Source organism: Telopea speciosissima, chromosome 6, assembly GCF_018873765.1.
Source record: "Telopea speciosissima isolate NSW1024214 ecotype Mountain lineage chromosome 6, Tspe_v1, whole genome shotgun sequence".
Lineage (NCBI taxonomy): Eukaryota > Viridiplantae > Streptophyta > Magnoliopsida > Proteales > Proteaceae > Telopea > Telopea speciosissima.
The window spans coordinates 27,727,670-27,749,858 of NC_057921.1; the positions used below are offsets into that span (position 1 = coordinate 27,727,670).

General features: G+C 36.5%; 1 protein-coding gene across 1 annotated transcript; it reads right to left on the reverse strand.

Annotated features, from left to right (window-relative positions):
* Positions 1-5,605: 5,605 nt before the first annotated feature.
* LOC122665585 lies at positions 5,606-8,347 on the reverse strand. Its single transcript, XM_043861740.1, has 6 exons — positions 8,152-8,347; positions 6,668-6,996; positions 6,506-6,583; positions 6,357-6,420; positions 6,189-6,263; positions 5,606-6,072 (listed from the first exon to the last, which is right to left on the reverse strand). The coding sequence occupies exons 1-6, from the start codon at positions 8,345-8,347 to the stop codon at positions 5,606-5,608; spliced, it is 1,209 nt and encodes a 402-aa protein (XP_043717675.1).
* Positions 8,348-22,189: the final 13,842 nt, after the last annotated feature.

A 22,189-nucleotide genomic window follows, 5' to 3' on the forward strand; every position in this document is an offset into this window, starting at 1 on the left:
GAGAACAATGCCAGAGTCAAGAGATAGACTAGTAAGAAGGCCAGACCCGATCGATCTGCTCCTCGTTCACCGTCGAGGGGCTGCAGGTATTCCTTAAGATACCGGACCGCAGAAGAGGAGGAGGAGGAGGAGGAGGAGGAGGTCTCAACTGGTTACAGATCCTCCTGAACACGAAAACGCTCAACTCCACAGCCCTCCTCCTCCTCCTCTGCCTGCTCCACTCGAGCAGAATACATTGTTTAAAACACCCAAACCAAGAAGAACTGCGGTGAAGCCCGGCACACCTTCTTTATCAAAGGTTCTGCAGGAGCTTCACAAGAATAATCCAGCTGACTCTGATTTCATTACCCCACAGAAGAAGCTTCTCAATTCCATCGAACAGATTGAGAAATTGATATTGGAGGAGTTCAGAAAATTTGACAACTTCCCCAGTGCAAAAAAGGTGGAAAGGGACAAGAAGGTGCGCACATTAATGTCAATTATATGACTGGAATCCAGAGAGAACAGGAGGCTGTGAAGGGAAGCTCGGGAGGTGAGAGAAGGGCTCTCTCTCTCTCTCTCTCTTTATCTATGATCATCCTCTGATGATCTACTTTAAAATTTGAGGTTTCTCTTCGATCTTCTATTTTGCTTTAGGCTATTAATGTCTTCTGCTGAAGGTTTTGGGTTTTGACTTAGGACTAACTAGTAGGGGCATCGATTTGTAACAACGTAAATAGGGAAGGATGCTTCCTCTCCATTACTTGAGAAATTTTTTAGACCATGTATGTATGATTTCTGATATCGTTCAATAAAATTGGTGATCAGATCATTTGCAGCTATTAATTTGTGGTTCAAATATGGTTTTTCCTTTACAGTGAGACAGTGAGTAGGTTACTACATTGGCAGTGCTTTCTCTCAGGATTCACATCCTGTACTTCCATCGGTTGTACTTCCATCCTACTTCCATTATTTTTCAGATGCGCCCACCTCTGTCAAAATGATCATCCAACGGCTGTACTTGAGCTAATTCAAATTTTATTGAAAAGCTGGTGAGACTTGTCTGATAGTTAGCAAAAACGGGAACGGTAATAAAATGGAGTTTTACGGTATGGATTTTAAACGATAAAAAATTTCAAATGAACGGTCAAATAAAACAGTCAAAAAAACAGAGAACGGTAAAAAATAGAAAACGGACGGTACGGGTTTTAAACGATTATATTTCAAAAAAATGGAACCAAAAAAACGTTACTATTCTCATATAAATTGAGAAATTTTTATTTGAAATACATGCTTCTATTTCCGGTATCCATGCATTGACTTTGAGTTGAAGGTGATATCATGAAAAATGTAGCCCTTCGAGTCATCTTTACGTCGGTGAAAGAATCAAGCTGATCAGAGTTCGAGAGAAAGAGATATGGTCAGTTAAGTCCAAGGTCTTAAAAAATGCCAAATAAAACGGTAAAAAACGGGAATGTGTTTAAAATGGAGTTTTAAACGCGTTTTTGCTAACAGTACTCTGAACCACCATAAACCCAACTCAACCCAACCCACCGGTTCAATCAAATTTAAATCAAACCCACTTCTAATCGAACCATTTTCACTTAAACTAAACCCAAACGAAAACACTGCCCAAGGTGGGATCCACTCTCCCCTGTTAGAGGAATTGGAGGAATTGGGATCTTTATCGTCTCCATTTATTTGGCCCTTCATTTCATCTCATGGGGGGGGGGGGGGGGGCAAAAATGACCACCCTACCCCTTGCCTGAAAACATTGCCCAGGTGGGGTCCACTCCCCCACCCCCCAGTAATTATCACCTCCAATTCCTCTAATAGAGGGAGTGGACACAGTGTTTTCGGGCAGTGGGTAGGATGGTCATTTGCGCCTCCATGTGAGGAATTGGAGGAATTTGAGGGGGCAGCGAATTGGAGGGGATAACGATTCACTCCCCACCTATTAGATGAAATGGAGGAGCAGATAAATGGAGACACAAATTGGAGGTGATAATTATTCAAACCCAACCTACCCTTAGACCAAACTACGGTTCAAAGTATTGAAACAAAAATCCCCAAAATAGGATTTGTTCGTTCTTCTCTTTTTCTTCTTCCCAAAAACGTAGAGTAGAGCAAGCTCCTCCATCGTCTTCTTCCCAAAAAACGCGGAGCAGAGCAAGCTCCATCCATCCATCGTTCTTCTCTTCTTATTCCAAAAAATGCATAGCAGAGCAAGCTCCATCCATATATCGTTCTTCTCTTCTTCTTCCAAAAAAATGCAAAGTAGAAGAAGAGCTGAACCTCAGAGTACCACGATCGAACATCTTGGCTGAATTTAGGAAGCTCTTCTCCTCTTCTTCCCTTCTTCCGAAAACTCAGACTTCTTCTGTAAGGTTTCTTTTTTGGGTAAATTACACGTCACCACCTGGTTTTCATACAAAACTCAGATCACCCCCTGATTTTTGAAAAAACTCAAATTACCCCCTCTACAATAACAGTGTTAGTCTGCTGTTAGTTATTGGTGTGAAAGGACTATTTTACCCTGACATTAGAATTAAATTTACAATACTACCCTTCCTTCATCTTCAATATTGGTCAAGGGTAGTTTAGAGATTTAAATTTATTTAAATGCCTGACATCATCACTTAACAGCATAAATCTACTGGTAGGGACTAATTTGTTATATTGGGGTCTAAACCAGAGGATGATTTGAGTTTTTTCAAAAACCAGGGGGTGATCTGAGTTTCGTTTGAAAACCAAGGGGTGATGTATAATTGACCTTTTTTTTTCATTTTACTCCCTCTCTATGGATTTTTTATTTATTTTTTTTGCAATCTTGATCCTGTAGGGGCATGGCTTTCTTCCTGCAAACAACTCTTCTTCCTCTCATTCATGGCCTTTATTTAATATACTACTTAGAAACAGTCCAACATATGGTTGATGATGACTCTCTTCATCAAATTAAATCCCCAATTGTAACTTGTATATAAGTAATGTTTTTATTAACAAATTACTCCTGGATGTTACTGAATTTCAAATTTACTCCTATTGTTAAATAACATTAATTTCAAGTAACCCACTTATTAGTTAAATGGTCAAATGGTCAATTGTTCTTGAATTTTTATCCGAATCTTTCAGTTATCATAGTCTCACTTGCATCGATGGAAGTACGTACGTAGAGGATCTGGATCCACCTCTCTCTCTCTCTCTCTCTCTCGGATCCAGATCCTCTACTGTTGATGGAAGTTGATGGTACTGTTATAAGAAAACAGTGTTCTTTTATTAATTAGATGTATTTTGTTTTGGCTATAACCTTTCCCCTCCGTTTAAAAAAAAAATGTTGAAGAGAACTAGTAATTGAGTGAGATGCGCCCAATGGTGTGTCGAACAGATATGCACTCAGAAAATTTGGACTCCACCTGAAACTCTCTTCTTTGAAGTCAGCTCTGATGATAATGCATTAATGTTGTTGATTTGTTGGTCCCTCCCTGATCAATGTGTGTTCAACAAACACACAAAAATCAAGTTATCATAATTTTAGGAGAAACAATATTGATAAGGGGACAGTCGTGGAACAAAGTTACACTATTTGACACACCCATTAATATTATGGACATTTTTCCCAGGGTCCTTTAGATGAGTCCGGATCCTCTATTTTCGTTTGCCCGTATTTTCGTGTGGGCACACAATGGGGTATGCAAAGACCGCTTTACCCCTGCCTGAACACCTTGTTCAAGCAGGGGTAAGGCAGTCTTTGTGCATCTCGTTATGTGTACAGCGCACACGAAAATAAGGTCAAGTGGAAGTAGAGGATGTCGATACCCTTTAGATGGGATATCTTGAAAGAATAAAAGGAATCATTAGGGTTAAGATGGATTGTCAAGACTGTGGAGCATGATATCTAAGCTTCCTGGGCCCCTGGCTTTATTGATAAAATATAATGGGAGGTTAACTTTGAAAATCTGATCATGAGACAGTTCATAGGGGTTGACTGGAGTTTTTATTTTTTTATTTTAAAAAAAAAAAATCATCCTGAGATTGATCATTTACAATTTGATAAACTCAATGGGGAAAGAGGTTTACGGCTTTTGTACTTGTTCATGTTATTGAAGTTCCTAATTTTCTGGTGATTGACAACTTAGGCACCGCTTGATAACCTTACCTGGTGTTGTTGTTCTGGAAGTGTGCTGCGTAACAAGAAAATATTTTTTTGTTGTGCAGCACATTTTTTTTCATTTTCTTTGCTGAGAAACTGTTTTTTACCTGCTTGATAAACCTGTTCTGGAAACATTTCCAGAACACAAATGAACACCATTAGTGCTTGATAAAATTTGTTTATGTTCTGGAAATGTGACCAATTTTGATCAATAATTATATTGAATAATGTATTTAATAATATTTATGTTGAATATTGCATTTTAAACATTGTAATTAAAATATGGGTAGTTCCTAATTGATGTTAATTACGATAATGTCATTTCTTTTTCAATTATACCAAAAAAAAGACTTGTAAAATCTTTTTTCAAGGACCAAATTAAAAATGTCTAATTTTAAAGATGTCATTAAAAATATGCATAAGTAACTATGCTATGAACATTTCAATAAAGATCCCCTTGGTCCAATAAAAGTGTACAACAAAGCTTAAAATAAACAGGCCTTGATCCAATTAAAGTCTACAACAAAGCTTAAAATAAATGTTGTACTTAAAAGGATTGTGGTTCAATAAAAATCCACAACAAAGCAAGGGGGTGTCAAATATGCTCAAATGGGGTTCTAATTTCCTCCTTAGTTTAAATCAAGCTTCTGAACAGCATCAAGGATATTTTTAAATATCCTTGACCTTTCCTCTGCATCTTTAACTTGTCCAGTCAACATTCTTTTTTTGTCCTCCTCACCTTGGATTGCTCTTTGTATATATCCCTTAACATAATCTGATGAAGGGGAGTGCCAGGAGAAGGAGAAGGAGCAGATGTGGATGGTCCCACAGAATCAGTTGTGGGTGGGTTAACTTTGGTAGTAGAGCTGTTGATTTCATCATCCACCCATTTGAAAAAATTGCAACCACGGTTTGAAACCTGTATGCCAAATACACTATTATATATTAAGATACCCTTATTGGTTTAAAAAAGAAAAAAATGGATTGCATTTCAATTAGAACGTATAAGTTGATAGTCTTATACCCCTGTAGATTGCGGACAACACCAAAATCGTCGGCCTAGGTTTGTTTCTGATTTTGCAACTCAAACTTTACATTGTCCCAAGCCACAGTCACACAATCGAAATTCGTCCATCCACATAAAAAATGAATTATGGTTTGGATATTTGAAGAAGTCTCTGCCACTATTTGAACCGTTCTTTGTTTTGTAAACTTTACACAATGCTTGGCAGACTTCACATTTTACAATGGTACCCATGGACGCATTGGAGGTCATGTATTCAATACTAAAAGAAATAAACGTAATAACAGTTATGCAAAATGTAGCATAATTTAGACTTAACCATATGTAGTTTAATAAAAGTTACTACAATCACTGTCAGATTAAAGTTAACAAAATTACTAAATCAAATAGAATAAGAACAGTATAATGAAATAGTGTACTTTAAAAGTTCAAACATAACAACATGAGGACCACTATTCAACTGGAATCTGCGCTAACTTCCTTCTTCTAGCCATACTATTTGCAATAATTATTCGAAGCTCATTCATAATTCTTGTCCCTACCCTTTGAGGTACAGTTAAACCAGTTTGCTCAAAAGTTTGATGAACTGGATTTAGTTTATCTTCCACTGGTTGTTCATTCCCATACTCTTCAAATAATTCATCTTGCCATTGTTCTTCTTTGATGTAGTTGTGCAGTCCATAACATGCTACTATAATTGCGGCTTGATCCTTAATGTCATAAGGTTTCATTAACCTTAAAATTTGAAACCTATTTTTCAACACGTCAAATGACCTTTCAATGACATTCCGTAAAGAAGAATGCCGGTGGTTGAACAACTCCTTCACTGTAGTTGCACGCCCTTTATCCCCTTCAAAATCTTGTAAATGATATCTTTCACCTCGAAATGGTGTTAAATATCCTAGTTGACTTGCATAACCTGAGTCAACAACATAATACTTGTCTTGAAGTATTATGGACATTGTAAATTAATATTTTAGTAAAAACATTCAAATGTAATTTGTATAAGATTAAATTTATAGTAATAAATTATACCTGGAGGTGGATGAGGAAATCCCAAGTTGGGATTTGATCTTGCTACTTCAAATACCCAAGCATCATGTGCACTTCCTTCCCAGTCCACGTATATGAATATGAAACGCATATTGAAGGAACATACACACATCACATTTTGTATGATTAATCCTTTTCAATTCCTATAACGGGTTTGATCTGGAACCGGGACAGCAACACTAATATGAGTACCGTCTATCGCACCAATGCAATCCTATATGATATAGGCAACAAACCAAAATCATGGACTTGTCATCCTAAACAATAATATGTAATTCAATATTCTGTTTTGAGACTACCTTAAAATATGAGTAGTACTTTTTGTTGTGTCGAATCTCATCGGGGATTTCATCAAAAGAAGGCGGCTTGATTGTTTCCTGCACTAATTTCAACATAGCATCCAACACTATATGGAAGACATAACTAATTGTTTGTGCAAAGTGCTAAAATGACAAACATACTTGCCTACTAGATTTACCATGCGCCACCGTATCGAGGAATATTGCAAGTTGTTCATCTACTCGAATATACCGATTATCTGTCAACCACCCGTTTCGTACCATCTTATCACGGAGGTTGAGAAAAATATGTCTTTCCATCCTAAAATGTTCATAGCATAGATTTGAATGTCCATTTAAAATTTCTGCTACCTTAATAGATGCTGTGTAACGACTATCCATTAATGGCTCTCTAATCCGATAATGATCTATTTGTCTTTGAAGTTCACATATCATGAGTATATCATCATCACTTGATGAATCATCATGATGATCATTGTTCATTGACATATCTGGATATACATAGACATATCAATATGACTACAAATTCTTTTAGCAAAATGCAATTTAATCAAAGTAGAAGAAGTCAAATGCATAACATATAAGTAAAAAAACAAATATCCAGGAACAAACCACTTAATAAAATGACATACAAGTCTAAAACAATCATCCAAATACACCATAAATATCCTACATCCAAGTGTACCCTAAATATTCAAAACCAAATATCCAAAAGTACCATAAAATATCTTAAACAATCAACCAACTTAAAACATCATTGTTCAAATCCAAAAATCATCACACATTCCAATCCTACAAGACTACTCCCTAAGCAAAGCTCGCAACATCCACATCTTTCTTTCAGGAATCACTTCAACAAATGACAGTCTCCAAGCAGGGTCACTGTGAATTTTCTTCTGAGCCTTCACATACATATCCTCTGTAATGTCTGGTACAGAGTCTAACACAGTTTGACAGCTCTTAATACTGTAGGGTCCATCTACTAGAGGATCTGCAGGAACGACAGTACTAGTACATACTGCTGGTTGGGTGGATGAAGTGGGAGTGCAACTGCCTCCTCGTTCCATTTTCTAATTTAGATACCTAGTAAAATCTACAGTACAAGTAGTCAATGATTTTCTGGTACCCTTCTTCCTTCGATCTTGTGGTGTTCTATTCAGGTTCCTCTTTTTGGTTACAGTATGAGTCACTCCTTCCTCTCCATCACTTGATTCTATGTCATCCAAACCTCCATAGTTTGGAGAATCTATTTGGGTTTGAAGAATAACATCCTCAGGCTCATCGATGACCCTAGGAGGAATGTTCACTGTCATTTGACTCACCCCTCTATCTCCCCGAGCACGATGTTCCGAAAAAAGCTCTTCCAACTCAGGCCACCATGGAAGACCACTCTTTCAAAATCTAGACCAATTTGGGTTTGCCTGTTGGTAAATAACCATGGCTTTAGTACACCTAACTTTTTAACTTTAATTAGATATATAATATATGACTAAAAAAAAAAACTTCATTTATTATCTGAATAGCCCGTTCCCAAACGAAATCTTCAGCAGTAGCAGTCCTAGTCTGATGGTCCCAACCAAATCCGGTTGTATCTAGCAGTTTCTTGAAGCTATCATAATCACCCCGTAATTTGTACATTTTATTACGGAGTTGGTCCTTAGTAAAAGAACGTCGAAATGCAGCTTCAAGTCCAGCTTTGATGTTACTCCAACCACTCTTGGTAAAGGTTGTATTTGTCTTTTGACCATTCCTCATATTATCAACCATTAGAGTAATAAATTTTTCGATCTCAACTGCAGTCCAGTTGATAAACATTGGGGCAGGATTTGAACTAGATGCCATTTGAAAACCTAAATAAATAAATAAAAAATATAACAATTGGTTATCATTATATATAAGTTACATTAAAACAAAAATAAAAAAAATAAATATGCATGGTTGACCTCAACTAATCCCATTATTTACTTAAAAGGGTTCAGACTTCCAATAAAGGAACAAACCCAGACTTTGACTGCAGAAAAACAGCAAACAAAGAAGAAGAAGAAGAGGAGGAAATCCACTTAATGCAAAAATAAACAGCAAACAAGCTATAGAAGTCACATCTATCCACTTGGTAAAATGTAGATTAATGAAATTCAAGATAAAAGAGTCATCTCTCTCTATCAATACAAATATGAATAAAATGGAATCTATCTTATGACATCTGAAATACCAACATAACCTAGCAAAATAACAAGCTACATAAGTCACATCTATCCATGAGTTTCCACTATACTAAAATATAACAAGGACTAAGTCAGTCTTCAAGGTGATAGTGCATACAGCACAAGATCCAAAAAAAAAAAAAAAAAGAAGGCAACTTCTTGAAATTATTAATTGACACAGTTCCATCTCTACCATGCACCCAGTAGACCAATCAAGCACCAAAACCCCAAAGCTATAAACATCAGTTTTTTTAGTTCAAATATCTCTCTGCATATACTCTCCAGATAGCATTACAAGTTGAAGCTCTTAGCATCAAACATATAACAGTGCTTAAAGAGAACTACTTTATAATTCTGATATGAGGGATTGAAAATATCTGCACATACAATGACTCGCGTACAAGATAGGAACTAGTTATTTGAAAATGGAAAAAAGGAGAAAAAAATGGATCTTTGGACTTAATAACATGGAGGATGGACATTTGAACACCCTTTATGCAATTGATAATAGAGAAACTTTAGTAATGGACCTGTTGTCATTCATTGACAGAGAATAACACAAATACACACATGCACATAAACCATTAAATTTGCATGGTGTGGAAACATGCATCTGTTTTCTAAAGTCAACTTCAGGTTAATGTGGTCTTAACAATTCAGTGGTCTAATGATTCTTGACCACTAAAATCAGTTATTCACTACTAGAATGAAGTATGGTTTTAAAGGTATAAGAAGGGGGGTAATTTTGAAACTAAGAAATAAGGCCTTAAAAACAAAACCCACGATTTGGGTTTGGGGTTGTTTTCAACCTCCAGCCAGGCAAGAGGCGGACAAACCAGTAGGCTTTTGAAGGATAGCACTCCTTCGGTGCTTCTCAGTTTGACCTAAGATTTTTAGGGGAGGTAGATGATACATAGACTTGTTGAATGCAACTAAGGTTCAACCCAATCAGCAAGTGAAGAGAGGACTTTAACCCCTTGAAATCACATCTGGTGGTGGTTTTGGAACAAACTGGGGTTTGGAGGTTTTGATTCATACAGATAATAAAATATTTCACTAGCAAAGATCAACTGTAGAATCACTTCAGGGATCTTGTCACGTTGGCTTCATCCAATTGTTTTTAACTAAAAACATCAAATTTAATGAGTGCAAGGGTAAAAACGAAGACTGCAACTTTAAGAGGAACATCTAGATGAAGAGACATCACAAGTTATTTCATCCCTGTTTTTTTCCTCTTTCTAGCATCTATAACAGAGGAACATCCAGATCATGAGACAAGGCTCACAAAGCAACCCATTCGGCTGAAAAAATTCAAGCCTATATAACAGGGAAAATTCAAGGGCAGAGGTCTTCGAGACATCAAAACATATAGAATCTAAAAATTAATTAATTAATACACTACAGATCTCAATATTTATACAAAAAATAAATACACTACATATCTCATGAAAAAAAAATAGCAAATGAGAAGAAAAAATAAGCCCTAAAATCTTTAACAGGGAACGACAGAGAGGGCAAAATGAGAGTGAGCGAGAGAGAGTGCATGATGGAAAAGACAAAGAGTTACCTTTAGAGTTGCAAAAAACCACCGAAATCCATTTAGATCGACAACCCCCAGAGCGCGAGAGAGCGAGACGAGACAGTGAGACCAGGGAGAAGAGTGCGTGAAGAAGCTCTGTAAAATGAGCCATCGAGATCCCTTTTGATCTATAGGAGAACCCCCAGAGAGTTCCAGGCAGCGAGAGAGCGAGAGAACGAGACCTTCATGAAGTTGTGAGATTGATCTCTAGGAGAACCCACAAAGAGCGAGCGATCAGAGCAGAGAGATCGAGGGAGCGACAGAGCGAGAGGAGTTCCTTCGTTGAACAATTGTTAGGTTTTGGGGTGGGGTTGGGTTAAAAGTTTTGGGCACAGTTTTTAATCAGTTTGTGCTGAGCAAGCAGAACATGTCTTACATGTTCTGTAAAATGTCTTATGGAGAGTATAAATTCTGATTTATGCTGCAGAAAACAATTTATAAAGAACAGTGGTTATCAAGCAGTTTTTGTGCTCTAGTGTGTTTCTCAGCATAAAAGAACACCAGAAACTGTTTCTGGGAATGTTATCAAGCGGTGCCTTACTATTTTGTAACTTATGTTGCACATACAACCTATAGAATACTAGCTACGCAAAGACATGCCTATGTATGAATTGTAAGGGTATTATGATAATATCCCTTTATATGTTCTAATATAATTCTACTTGTGTTATGGCTCATGCTGTGAGGGGCAATCTAGTAATTAACCCATCTAACCTAAACCCTAGTTTCTTTATAATTACTAGCTGGAGGCAGCAGCCTAGGTATTCCAAACTTGATACACAGGGTGCAATGCTTAAAGCAACCAGTGCTTAAACACATTAGCTTCAACAATCTTAAAGCATTAGTTATTTTTGTTTTTCTGCGATCAATTTTGATTTGATTTTTAGGATTCTGATCTTGAAGAAGATCGACTTTGGTGTTTGACGTCACTCACAGTTCTGGTTTTAGAGATCGTGCACTACATATTGGAATCACGTTTCTGGATTTAGCGTAATCGATTTTGAGGTTTGTCTTCAACAGCTTTGGTGGTGATTGATTACAAAACCAAAAAAAAAAAAAAAAAACCAAAAGGCAGTTTTGCAGAAACGTCAGAGAGCTTTGTCAAAAAACTATTCCTTGATTGATCTTAGAAAAAAAAAAAAGGGACAAAAGGAGGTTGATTAAAGCTTTTGTCAGATTTGATTGAAAGCTTTTGTATAGTTTTTTTTTTATTGAAAAAAAAAAGAGAAGGAAGTGAGCAACATTCCTTGGGTTTATGTTATTCATCACCGAAGAGCTACTAGAGCTAGCGACCCGCGCCAGCCAGCACTAGCGTGCACGCCGGGAGCACCGATGCCACTATATCGCCGCAATCCTTCCTCTACTGCTACTGCAATGCGAGCCCACTATCGTTGCACTGTTGTCGTTTTGAGTTCTCCTCCAGGGTTCAATTTGATCGTCCCGACTCTTAAATCCTGGGTTTTTCATCTCAGATGTGATTGTTCCTTGGAAGTATTTTTTATTTTGTTTGAATTTTTTTTTCCTTGGGCATAAAAACAAATCACATAATAATGGAGAAACAAGCTGTTCCAATTGAGATGGTCAAATCGGAAAGCTTTAGTGGCTCTGAGTTCAGTTCTTGAAAAATGAGAACTTAATTTGGATTGAAGTACCTTAATATTTTCTACATTATGATAAATAAATTTTCTGATTGCACGGACCTTACTGAAATCCAACAAATAAGTGATGAGGACTTTTACAAAAACTACCTATTGAACTGCCTGTCAGATAGGCTGCCAGAGACCTATAATAATACTGCAAAAGAGATTTGGAAAAACCTAGAAGCCTAATTCAAGAAAGAGGAGAAACTATCAAAGACCCACTTGATTGAGAAGTTCATGGATTTCAAGTTTCAAAAAGACAAAGAAATAACTTCTCAAGTAACAGACTTTGAGAACTTAAGAACAAAATTGAACCAAGAGAATATCCCTGTTGTTGATGCATTCTTAGTGGGTGCCATTATTTTTAAGTTACCCTCTACCTGCATTCCTTTAAAACTGAGATGTATAGGAAAAAAGCACAAGAGGGGTTGGATGATCTCCAACGGTTCATCAGAATCGAAGATGAGAACAAAGCCAAGAACAACTTGAAGATGGTGAAACAACAACAGACATCTGCCAATTTAGTTTCACAACCCAAGAAAAATCCTAGGATGTCTAAGCCACCTAAGAAAGAACCTCAACAGTTGAAGGCCAAAAAGACTAACTTTAAAAAGAAGAGTAAGTGCCACAACTGTGGAAAATGGGGTCACTATGCATCTGAGTGTAGGGGTCCTAAGAAAAGAAACACTGACACACCAAAGAAGGAAGTTCACATGATGGTGGACAAGAATGAACCTACTAACTTTGTTACCATGGTTGGAAAGGGTAAGGGGTCGGCCAGTACATTTTCAAATTGGTGGTTAGACTCTGGAACGACTTGTCATGTTTGCAATAACAAGAATTTGCTAACTGATGTTGTTCAAGTTGCAAAGACTGTCACTGTTGCAAATGGAGACGTCGTGGAAGTGGCTCAACAAGGGACAATGAATTTGGTTCTATCATCAGGTAAAATACTTACTTTAAAAAATGTTAAAGTCTTTCCTGGATTTGAAAAGAACTTAATTTCAATTGAAATTTTGTTTGATGTTGGCATGTCTATTATTTTTAATAGTGGTAGAGTAACATTATTTGTTAACTCTTTCTATTTTGGAATTGTATGTTTAGATTGAGTTTAACTAATGAGACAATAAACCAGGTTAACCATATTTCACTTGATCCCAAAGTACTACACTGTAGGTTAGGACATGTGAACTATAGAAAAATGCTCAAACTAGCCAAAAATTCATAATTTACCATTAGACACTTCAATTAGATTTAACAGATATGAAGTGTGTGCTCAAACCAAAATAACTAAAAAACCTTTCAGATCGGTTTCTAGGAGCACTCAACTTCTTAAACTTATACATTCTGACATTTGTGACTTTAAAAGCTACACAACTAGAGGAGGTCGAAAGTATTTGATAACATTTATAGACGATTTTTCTAGATATTGTCATTTATACCTGTTAAAATCTAAAGATGAAGTATTTAAAAATTTTAAAAATTTCAAGAATAGGGTAGAAAATCAGTTGAACTTAAAAATTAAAAGATTTAGAAATGATAGGGAAGGAGAATACAAATTGACAGGGTCTAAGAAATTCTGTGCCTTTGTGGGCATAATCCTTGAAACTACTGCTCCTTACTCACCTCAATCAAATGGCATAGCTGAAAGAAAGAACAAAACGTTAACAAAAATATTAAACTCCATGTTATTGACAGCTGGCATGCCCTCTTGCTATTGGGGAGAAGCAGTGTTGACTGCAAATCACATTCTAAATAGACTACCACATTCAAAACTGCCTTCTACATCTTATAACCTATGGTATAACCATCCCTGTAGATATGACACTCTTAAGTTTTGGGGCTGTATAGCTTATGTTAGGATACAAGACCCTAAGAGACCTAATGTGAGAACTAGAACAAACACTTACTATGTATCTAGGTTGTGCAGAAGACACTGTTGTAGATCGATTTTTGGATCTATCAACCAGTGTGGTGATAGAATCTAGGGATGCTATATTCTTTGAGGATAAATAGAGATAAAGGAATGACCTTGCCTGGTCTGACAAAAATGGTTACAGAATCACTAATGGATACTAAACCAATTGTTTCTAACACTCAACCCACAATGGTTACTGAATTAGAGTCTAAAAGAGTATTTGCTAGAGATAGAGTACCCAAAGATTTTGGTGAGGATTTTGTGACCTACCATCTAGAGGCCGATCCAACCACCTATAAGGAAGCGATGAGATCTAGGGACTCACTGCTATGGAAAGAAGCCATTGATGAGAAAATGAGCTCTTTAATGTAGAATGAGACCTAGCACCTTGTTGATCTGCCTAGAGGGGCTAAGCCAATAGGATGTAAGTGGGTACTGAAGAAGAAACTTAATCTGGACAGGTCTATAGCTAGGTATAAAGCATGGTTAGTAGCTAAGGGCTATACCTAGGTGCGTGGGATAGATTATTTTAACATCTACTCCCCGATTGTCATTTGGCAACGATAAGGATTCTTCTTGCCATAACATTTATTGAGTACTATGTTGTGCATCAAATGGTTGTAAAAATGACTTTCCTAAATGAAGATCTAATAGAAGAAATCTACATGAACCAACCTGAAGGGTTTGTCATGAAAAGTTCTGAAAAGAGAGTGTAAATTAAACAAATCTCTCTATGGTCTTAAACAAGCACCTAAATTGTGGAATGAGAAGTTTGATAAGACAGTAAAGAGCCTTGGTTTTTGGACCAACAACTCGGATAAGTGCCTTTATTTTTTGTCTGAGTCAAACAAGATCGCGATTATTTACTTGTATGTAGACAACATATTTATTCTAGGTTCTGATCTCTCTATAGTGAGTGACATTAAAGAAACCTTGTCCAAAGAATTCGACATGAAAGATCTTGGTATGGTAGACACCATTTTTGGGATGAGAGTAAGCTTTAGTGAGCAAGGGATCACCCTTAGTCCATCTCATTACATGGAGAAGCTACTTTCTAGTTGGGTATACAGTGATTATAAATCGATTGAGACGTCCTATGACTATAACAAACGGTTGAAACCTAACACAAGTGACACCTTGAATCAGTTAGAATATTCTAAACTAATTGGTAGTCTCATGTATGCAATGAGTTGCACTAGGCCAAACATAGCTTTTACGGTAGGCATGTTGAGTCGTTTCACTAGTAATCCTGAAAAAGAGTATTGGGATGCCCTGACAAGGCTGATGAGATACCTTATGGGTACTCTAGGTTATGCTCTCTGTTATGCTGGACATCCTCCAACTTTGGAAGGATATTCTGATGCATCTTGATGCTCAGATTTGGGAGACAGCAGATCCACCAGTGGTTATGTATTTACACTAGGAGGAGTAACTGTAGCATGGAAGTCCAAGAAACAGACTGGTATTACTCTATCATCTATGGAATCAAAATTTTATGCTCTAGCTTCTGCGGGAGATGAAGCAGAGTGAATAAAGGATTTGATCATGGATATTCCATTGAGGAGTTTAAAGTTAAACTTTATATCTATATTCTGTGATAATCAAGCAACAAAGACGATAGTGAATAACTCACTCTTTAATGGAAAGAGGAGACACATCACATTGAAACAGGCCATGTTGAATTATCGAACAGAACAAGGGATTATCACTTTGATTGATGTGAGATCAAAGGATAATATGACAAATGCCCTTACAAAGGGATTGAACAAAGATCGAACATTCAAAACTACAGAGAAGATGGGATTAAAGACCATTTAGTCAGGTCTTTATAACCTAACCTAGTATTATTTTGAATTATTAAAATCTCATCTAGCCTTGAAAAGCATTCGGGATAGTTTATATGTTTCAAATAACTTAGTTAGGTTACTAAGTATGGGGGTTTGTGAAACCATTCCAAACTTGATGGTGCAGCAAATTTTTCATGTGAAGTTTTTCTACTTCGTTATTCTACAAAGGAATGTGAAAAATGTCTGATATGTTTCAATAATATTGTGCTAGTCTTTATGTCATTCCAAATTTGATGACATGTCTTTCATAATATGGTGTACCATTCCAGATTTGATGATACAATATAAATCTATGATTGATATGACGAACAGAGTATTCCAAATAGAAACATGGTATGGTCCTATTGATAGAGACTATATAGGATCGAGTTCTTGTAAGAAAACTTAATGATGATGCTTATTGGTTTTTTATTTACCTTCAACCATATATGGAATGCACTAAGTTCTTATTGTTGAATTAGATACTATTGTGCAAATGATTGAATTTATGTTATCTTATGAAATTCATATTTGAAAAATTACAGAGAATGGCGAAGATGAAGGAGAACGGTTGAATCTGGATCTCGATGAGGATGACTTACTTAATGAGTAAAGTCACATGGATTGCAAGGACTTTTCCCTTTTCCTATTTCTTTTGGTTTAGCCACTTGCATGTGGAACTTTGGATTTGTTGTTGGGTTTATTTTTGACTTAAAACCCTAGTTTTATTTCTTGAAGTTTACTTACTTGATTTATTGGATGGTTGATTTTCAATTTATTCAATTTATTTTGATTCAATTACTGATTGAACAATGGTTTCTATTCATGTATGGTGGATATATGTAGAATATAGGAGGATATTGTAAGAGTATTATGATAATATCCCTTTATATGTTCTAATATAATCCTACTTGTGTTATGGCTCAGGCTGTGAGGGGTAATCTAGTAATTAGCCCATCTAACTTAAACCCTAGTTTCTCTATAATTACTAGCTGGAGGCAATAGCCTGGGTATTCCAACCTTGATACACAGGGTGTAATGCTTTAAGCAACCAGTGCTTAAACACATTACCTTCAATATGAATCTTGGTTGCACATCTATAATTTACAAGATAGATCGAGTTGTTCTTCATCAGGACATCTCAATTACTTGATTTGACATATCCCTTCTTCCGATCCCCTCTTCTATTTCTCCCATTGGTTTCTGTTTCCCTATTTATCCGAGCTTCGGCCATAAGAGTTACCATTGAAGCTTCAAGCTGCTGCTGTTGTTATTAGTTGTTGCTAATTGATGAGCACATTTATATGTGAAATCTTAGGGCCATAAAGTATGCATTTGTATACTTGGAACGGAGCTACTCGAGGTTTTTGTTTGTGTTTTCAGGTTTTAGGTGAATTCTTGTGAAAATAGAGCAAATGATGCTAAGGAACCATTTTTAAGCTATTTAGTGGTGTTTGGCAGTAGCCGAAAGCACCCAAGAGCCGAGAAAATCAAGTTTAGATTGAGTACTAAAAGAATCATGCCAATTAATCAAATTTGAATGTGAGTACAGTGGGTCCCTTAGCATAATTTTGAGGTGTTAATAGTATGGATGCATAGCCCGTCGAGTCAACTTCGCAACGGTTCAAACGACACTTGATTCTGAGTTGAAACGAAGAAGTTACGGCCGTTTTCGTAACGACGCGCGAAAATGGCATGCCACTATTTTCAATTTTTATGATAGGGTTTATTTGTAATTATCGAAAATTGGTCAGGGACAAAGTAAAGCAGAAGTTCGAATTCGAGGGGCCATAGTGAAATTATCAAAAGTTATCTTAAAATTCAAGTAGACGTTGATCCGAAGGCTGATATCAAGTCCGATTTTTAGAGGCAGAACTAATGGCCCAGAATGATGCCGTGGCGCTGAAGTTCCACGTACGCGCCTATATCGCGATAAATCCGGAATTGACTTGTCTGTTAGTTGAAAGATTCCATTTGAAAGGCTCTGGAGCAGTTCAACTTCAACTTGAGATATCTTGAGCTCCCGAACTCCAAATTGGACAAAATTTGGGTCTATTTTGGGTGATTTTTCATAAGGAATGCAATAGTGAGGCCTATAAAAGCACCCCATGCTCCAGGTTTTATGAAGGACAGAATGAAAATTTAATTGTTGAATGGAATCCTAGTCATTATCCTCACTCTCTCTCTCCTCCAACTTTCCAAGGGTACTTTAGGGATTTGACTTTAGATAGATTTCTTTTGGAGAAGATTCCCTTATCCTTAGAAGGTTAAAAAGTCAAACATTGAAGATGCCTTGATCACTTTACTTGAAGAAGACTCATGCAAAGATAAGGAAGCACAAGAATTAAATTAGAAAGTCCACTTTTAGAAAATAACAGGTTTAGGGAGCTAAGCTTTGTATCTCTCCCACTTTCTATTTTTTTTTATTTTTTTTTCTTAGGATTCAAGCTTTTTGTAAAGGAAGGAGAAAGGAATATTTCTCCTACTTCTTTTCTCTTCTTTTCTCCTTCTCCAATAAATACACATGCTTTGGAGTTGTAATAATTTCATTTTTAGGCCAGTTTAGTTCAGTTTTTTTTAATGAATTTTTCTTCTTCTTCTCCTTCTAATTTTTGGCTTTTCTAGTTCTAATTTGATTTTATGAGTTTGATTCCATGGTTGTAATAATTTTATGCTTTCAATTTATGTCTTCAATATGGTTGTAATCTCTTAATTCTAGTTTAGTTTTAAAGCTTTCTAGTCTAAGTTTATAATTCTTGTGAGAAGAGTTGGAGATTTAGAAGAAGAAGTCATGCAAGGATTATTCAAGTTGTTCAAGCTTCATCAATTACATTCATGCAAAACCTAATTAATTCATGCACTTTCAACTTTGGTAGAAGGGAGTATTAGTTCTTATTTTTATTTTTTTTTTAACTTCTTAATTCTTCCATTAATTTTATTTTAATCTCACATTCATCCCCTCTATCTCCTCCATTCTAGTAGGACTCTAATTCTCCACTTTTTATTTTTATTCTCATTCTCTACCTCTCTAATTCAATCATGCTTTTAGGATTTTATTTTTTACTTACTACCATCATCATGCATTATGTTAAACTTTTAATTTAATTATTTTTGTTTTAATTTTAGATTTGGTAGCGTCATTTCAAGTGTGAGAAGCAAGCAATTTCAGTCCGGTTCAAGCACCTTCGGGTTTCATCACTTTAATCTCTTAGTCTCATTCTCCCTCTCTAATCTCTTTCTTTTATTTTTTTTTATGTGATTGTGGTGTGTGACTGCGATTTATTCCCTCCAATCTGTGTTAGTATTGATAGGTTAGATGGATATGTGTTAGGACGCCAATTCAATTCATTAGATATGTAATTTTGCTAGATGCTTGTGAGTTAGGATACGTTAATTTAATTATCATTAGTTTAATTCCACATTTTAATTAATTTGGTTCACTTTGCATTGCTTTAAAGTGAGTAAGATAGAGTGGCGTACATCTCCTTGAGTTCGACCTGTAGCTACGATTGATCCGTACACTTGCGGTTATTATTTCTTGCAAGCACTGATCAGAGGACATAACCATCACTGTTGTTCTGGTTTTCTCCTTACAACTTCGAGTCCACTTATCTCAGAACTCATCCATCAGTCTTGGGTAATATTTAGAGGATCAATTACACCACCGCCCAGGAGCACCACTTGATAGGGTTTTGGTTTGTTCTGAGGCCTGGTTTGTGAGATCTTGAAAATCTCCTATTCTTTGACCTAAATCAAGATATTTGTCACAAGTCACAACTACAAATTGGACCATCAGTTTGGTTTGAATTTTTGAAGGATACTTCCAACCATGATTACTTACCTACATTTGATGCTAACCTCTGCCCTATTCTCTTTATTTTATCTAAGTACTTGAATTCAACCTATTTTCTGAGTTCTTAAGACTAGTCTTGACCAACCTGCGGCTGGGGGGACTAATGGCTACCGACTAGTGTAATTGTTGGCTGGGGTTATTTCCTACATGTATAGGGTATATTTGAGGGTTTAGGGACGACTGTTATATTCATTGCTTACTGCAGCTGCTGAGTTAATATACATATAGTACTGTTGAGTTACATCCAGATTTTGCCACTCCTTTGTTTTGTTTATAAGACCCTCCCCAACCTTTTGAACTTGAACCTTCTTAGGACATCTCCAAAACTTGTCTTCACTTGAGGACTAACTACTATAAAGTAAAATATGCCTATCAAGAAAAAAAACTTAAAGAAAAAGAGATGTGTTTTAGAATTTTGAGGTAGTTTTTGAAAGCAAGCATTTACTAACTTCAGTAGGTTTTTTAATGCATATATATGAAAGGAATTTATTTATAAAATATGAGTATTTTCTTTCTTTTCCATTAAGGGGGGTAAAAATGGCATAAAAAAATATAGCTTGTGTAGGTAGGTGACTCTTTAGCTCAAATATGGAAGAGCACCTTGGATTTACCGAGGAGATGGTGGTTCGAATCCACCAAGAGTCATGCAACTAATAGGGGTGTGCTCCTCAAAAGGGAGAATAAGAAATCAGTACAAATAGGGGTGTGCTCCTCAAAGGAAACTAGGACAAATAGGGGGTGCTCCTCAAAAGGAAACTAGTACAAATAAGGTAGCATGGCTCTTGATTATATACCAATCTGTTCTAAATTTGTTCTCCTATGGAGTAGTGACCTTGTTCAGTTACCCACTTACGACAGAAGCATTCCATTGTTCAGTTTCATTGACAATTAACAAATTTGCAATATCTATGTAATAATGATACTTCATTTTTACGTGCTAAACATTGACATCTCTGATTTCTGTATGTGTTTTACATCAGGTACCTTATTCTGTGTGATTCTTATTCTCTGTTTTATTCTTCTTTTGTAACATCCCGGCCCGGTTAATAGGGCCTAGTGTGACTGGATGCCATCCGACATCCAACCAATCCCAAGGATCGTAAGTGCAGTACCCTATTCACAACAATTATCACAACACGGTAATTAAAACACAGGGGAAGAGATTAAATAATAAGGATAACATCAATAATAGAGAGAACTAAATGATAACTCATTCATATATATATATTTATCTGAAGCTTGAGTTACAACTGTACAATTTCAAAAGTGACCCAAGGCAAGGTTACAAACTATCATATGATTTCTATACAAAAATGAGTATATAACACAAAAGAGAAGGAAGGAAATAGCCTAGCTGTTCGGCCACTATCAAGAGAAGGCACAATCATCACATGTACACAAAGCATCGTGCACCTCATACATCAAAGCCTCAATTGCAACACCAGAAGGAAAATTCAAGGCAAAGGCAGCTCCAAGAGAGACACCAGTAGAAGTAGTCAAGTCATCTGAAAAATAAAGATATCCACAGGGGTGAACTCCACTGAGCCCAGCAAGGGAAACACACAAGTAAGTGTAAATAGTCCATAACGAATGACCTATAACTAAGTATGCTCCTAACATCAATACTAAGTCTCATGGGGTATAAATGCTACTGTAGTAGGTATGATCATCCTCGGTCCCAAAAACATAAACCAAACGTCGGTCACCCGAGCGATACCACTCTACCACGGTGGGGACCCATCAGCTCAAGTATTACACATTTGACGCCAACGAACCCCCAAATTTTAACCCTACTGTTTGTTCCCATTCCTGTAGTACTCTTCGGATAAAGACAGTGAATGGCATCCCGGAATCATCCCTTCGAACCTACCACGGGTTATCCAACAGCTCTCCCCTATTGGTAAGGGTCATAGCATTGGGTTCATGATATCCCTAGCCCAGTGCATACTATCATGATGGCACGTGTTCTAGTAACATATAATAAGAGAGAAAATTTTCAGCAACACATTCCAATCAATTCCAATAAGTATCAAGATAATATATGCATATGCAAGATGAAATGCACCCTAATATCATGCAACATCTAATGCATAAGAAGGAAAAGCTATAAAACTATATGTAATATCATGCTATTATGATGTATGACATGGCAGCCAATAATAAATAGAAATTAAAACAATAAACACACTGAAGTTAAGTCAAAATCCCCTTACTTGTATTGGAGAAATATCCTAGCCAAATAAGAGCTCCACCACACACAAACTACCCCAGCAATAACGGTCTTACAGTCCTAAATAATGAATTAAAAAACATATATTAAGTACAGAAGAAACCTTAGGTCAAAGCCCTAATAAACCAAAACAAAGCACGGATAGCAAGGAGGGACTGGATTCAGACTAGTCCTTGAACCCGTCGACCGTAGGGTCACCTACAACTCTATCCGGTAGACTAATCAGAAAAGGAGGTTCAGGCTGTATAGCCATGGATCTTGACAGGCTGGGTCTCCATTTGAAGAAACTAGATTAAGGGAAGTGGGAAATAGCAAATTGGGTTATTTTAACCCAATTGCATGTTGAAATTTGGGGATTTACCCACCAACTAGTTGGATTTCCTAGGCCTTGGGCTGAATTGAGTTATGCACTCAAAAGAATGAAGGAGAAGGAG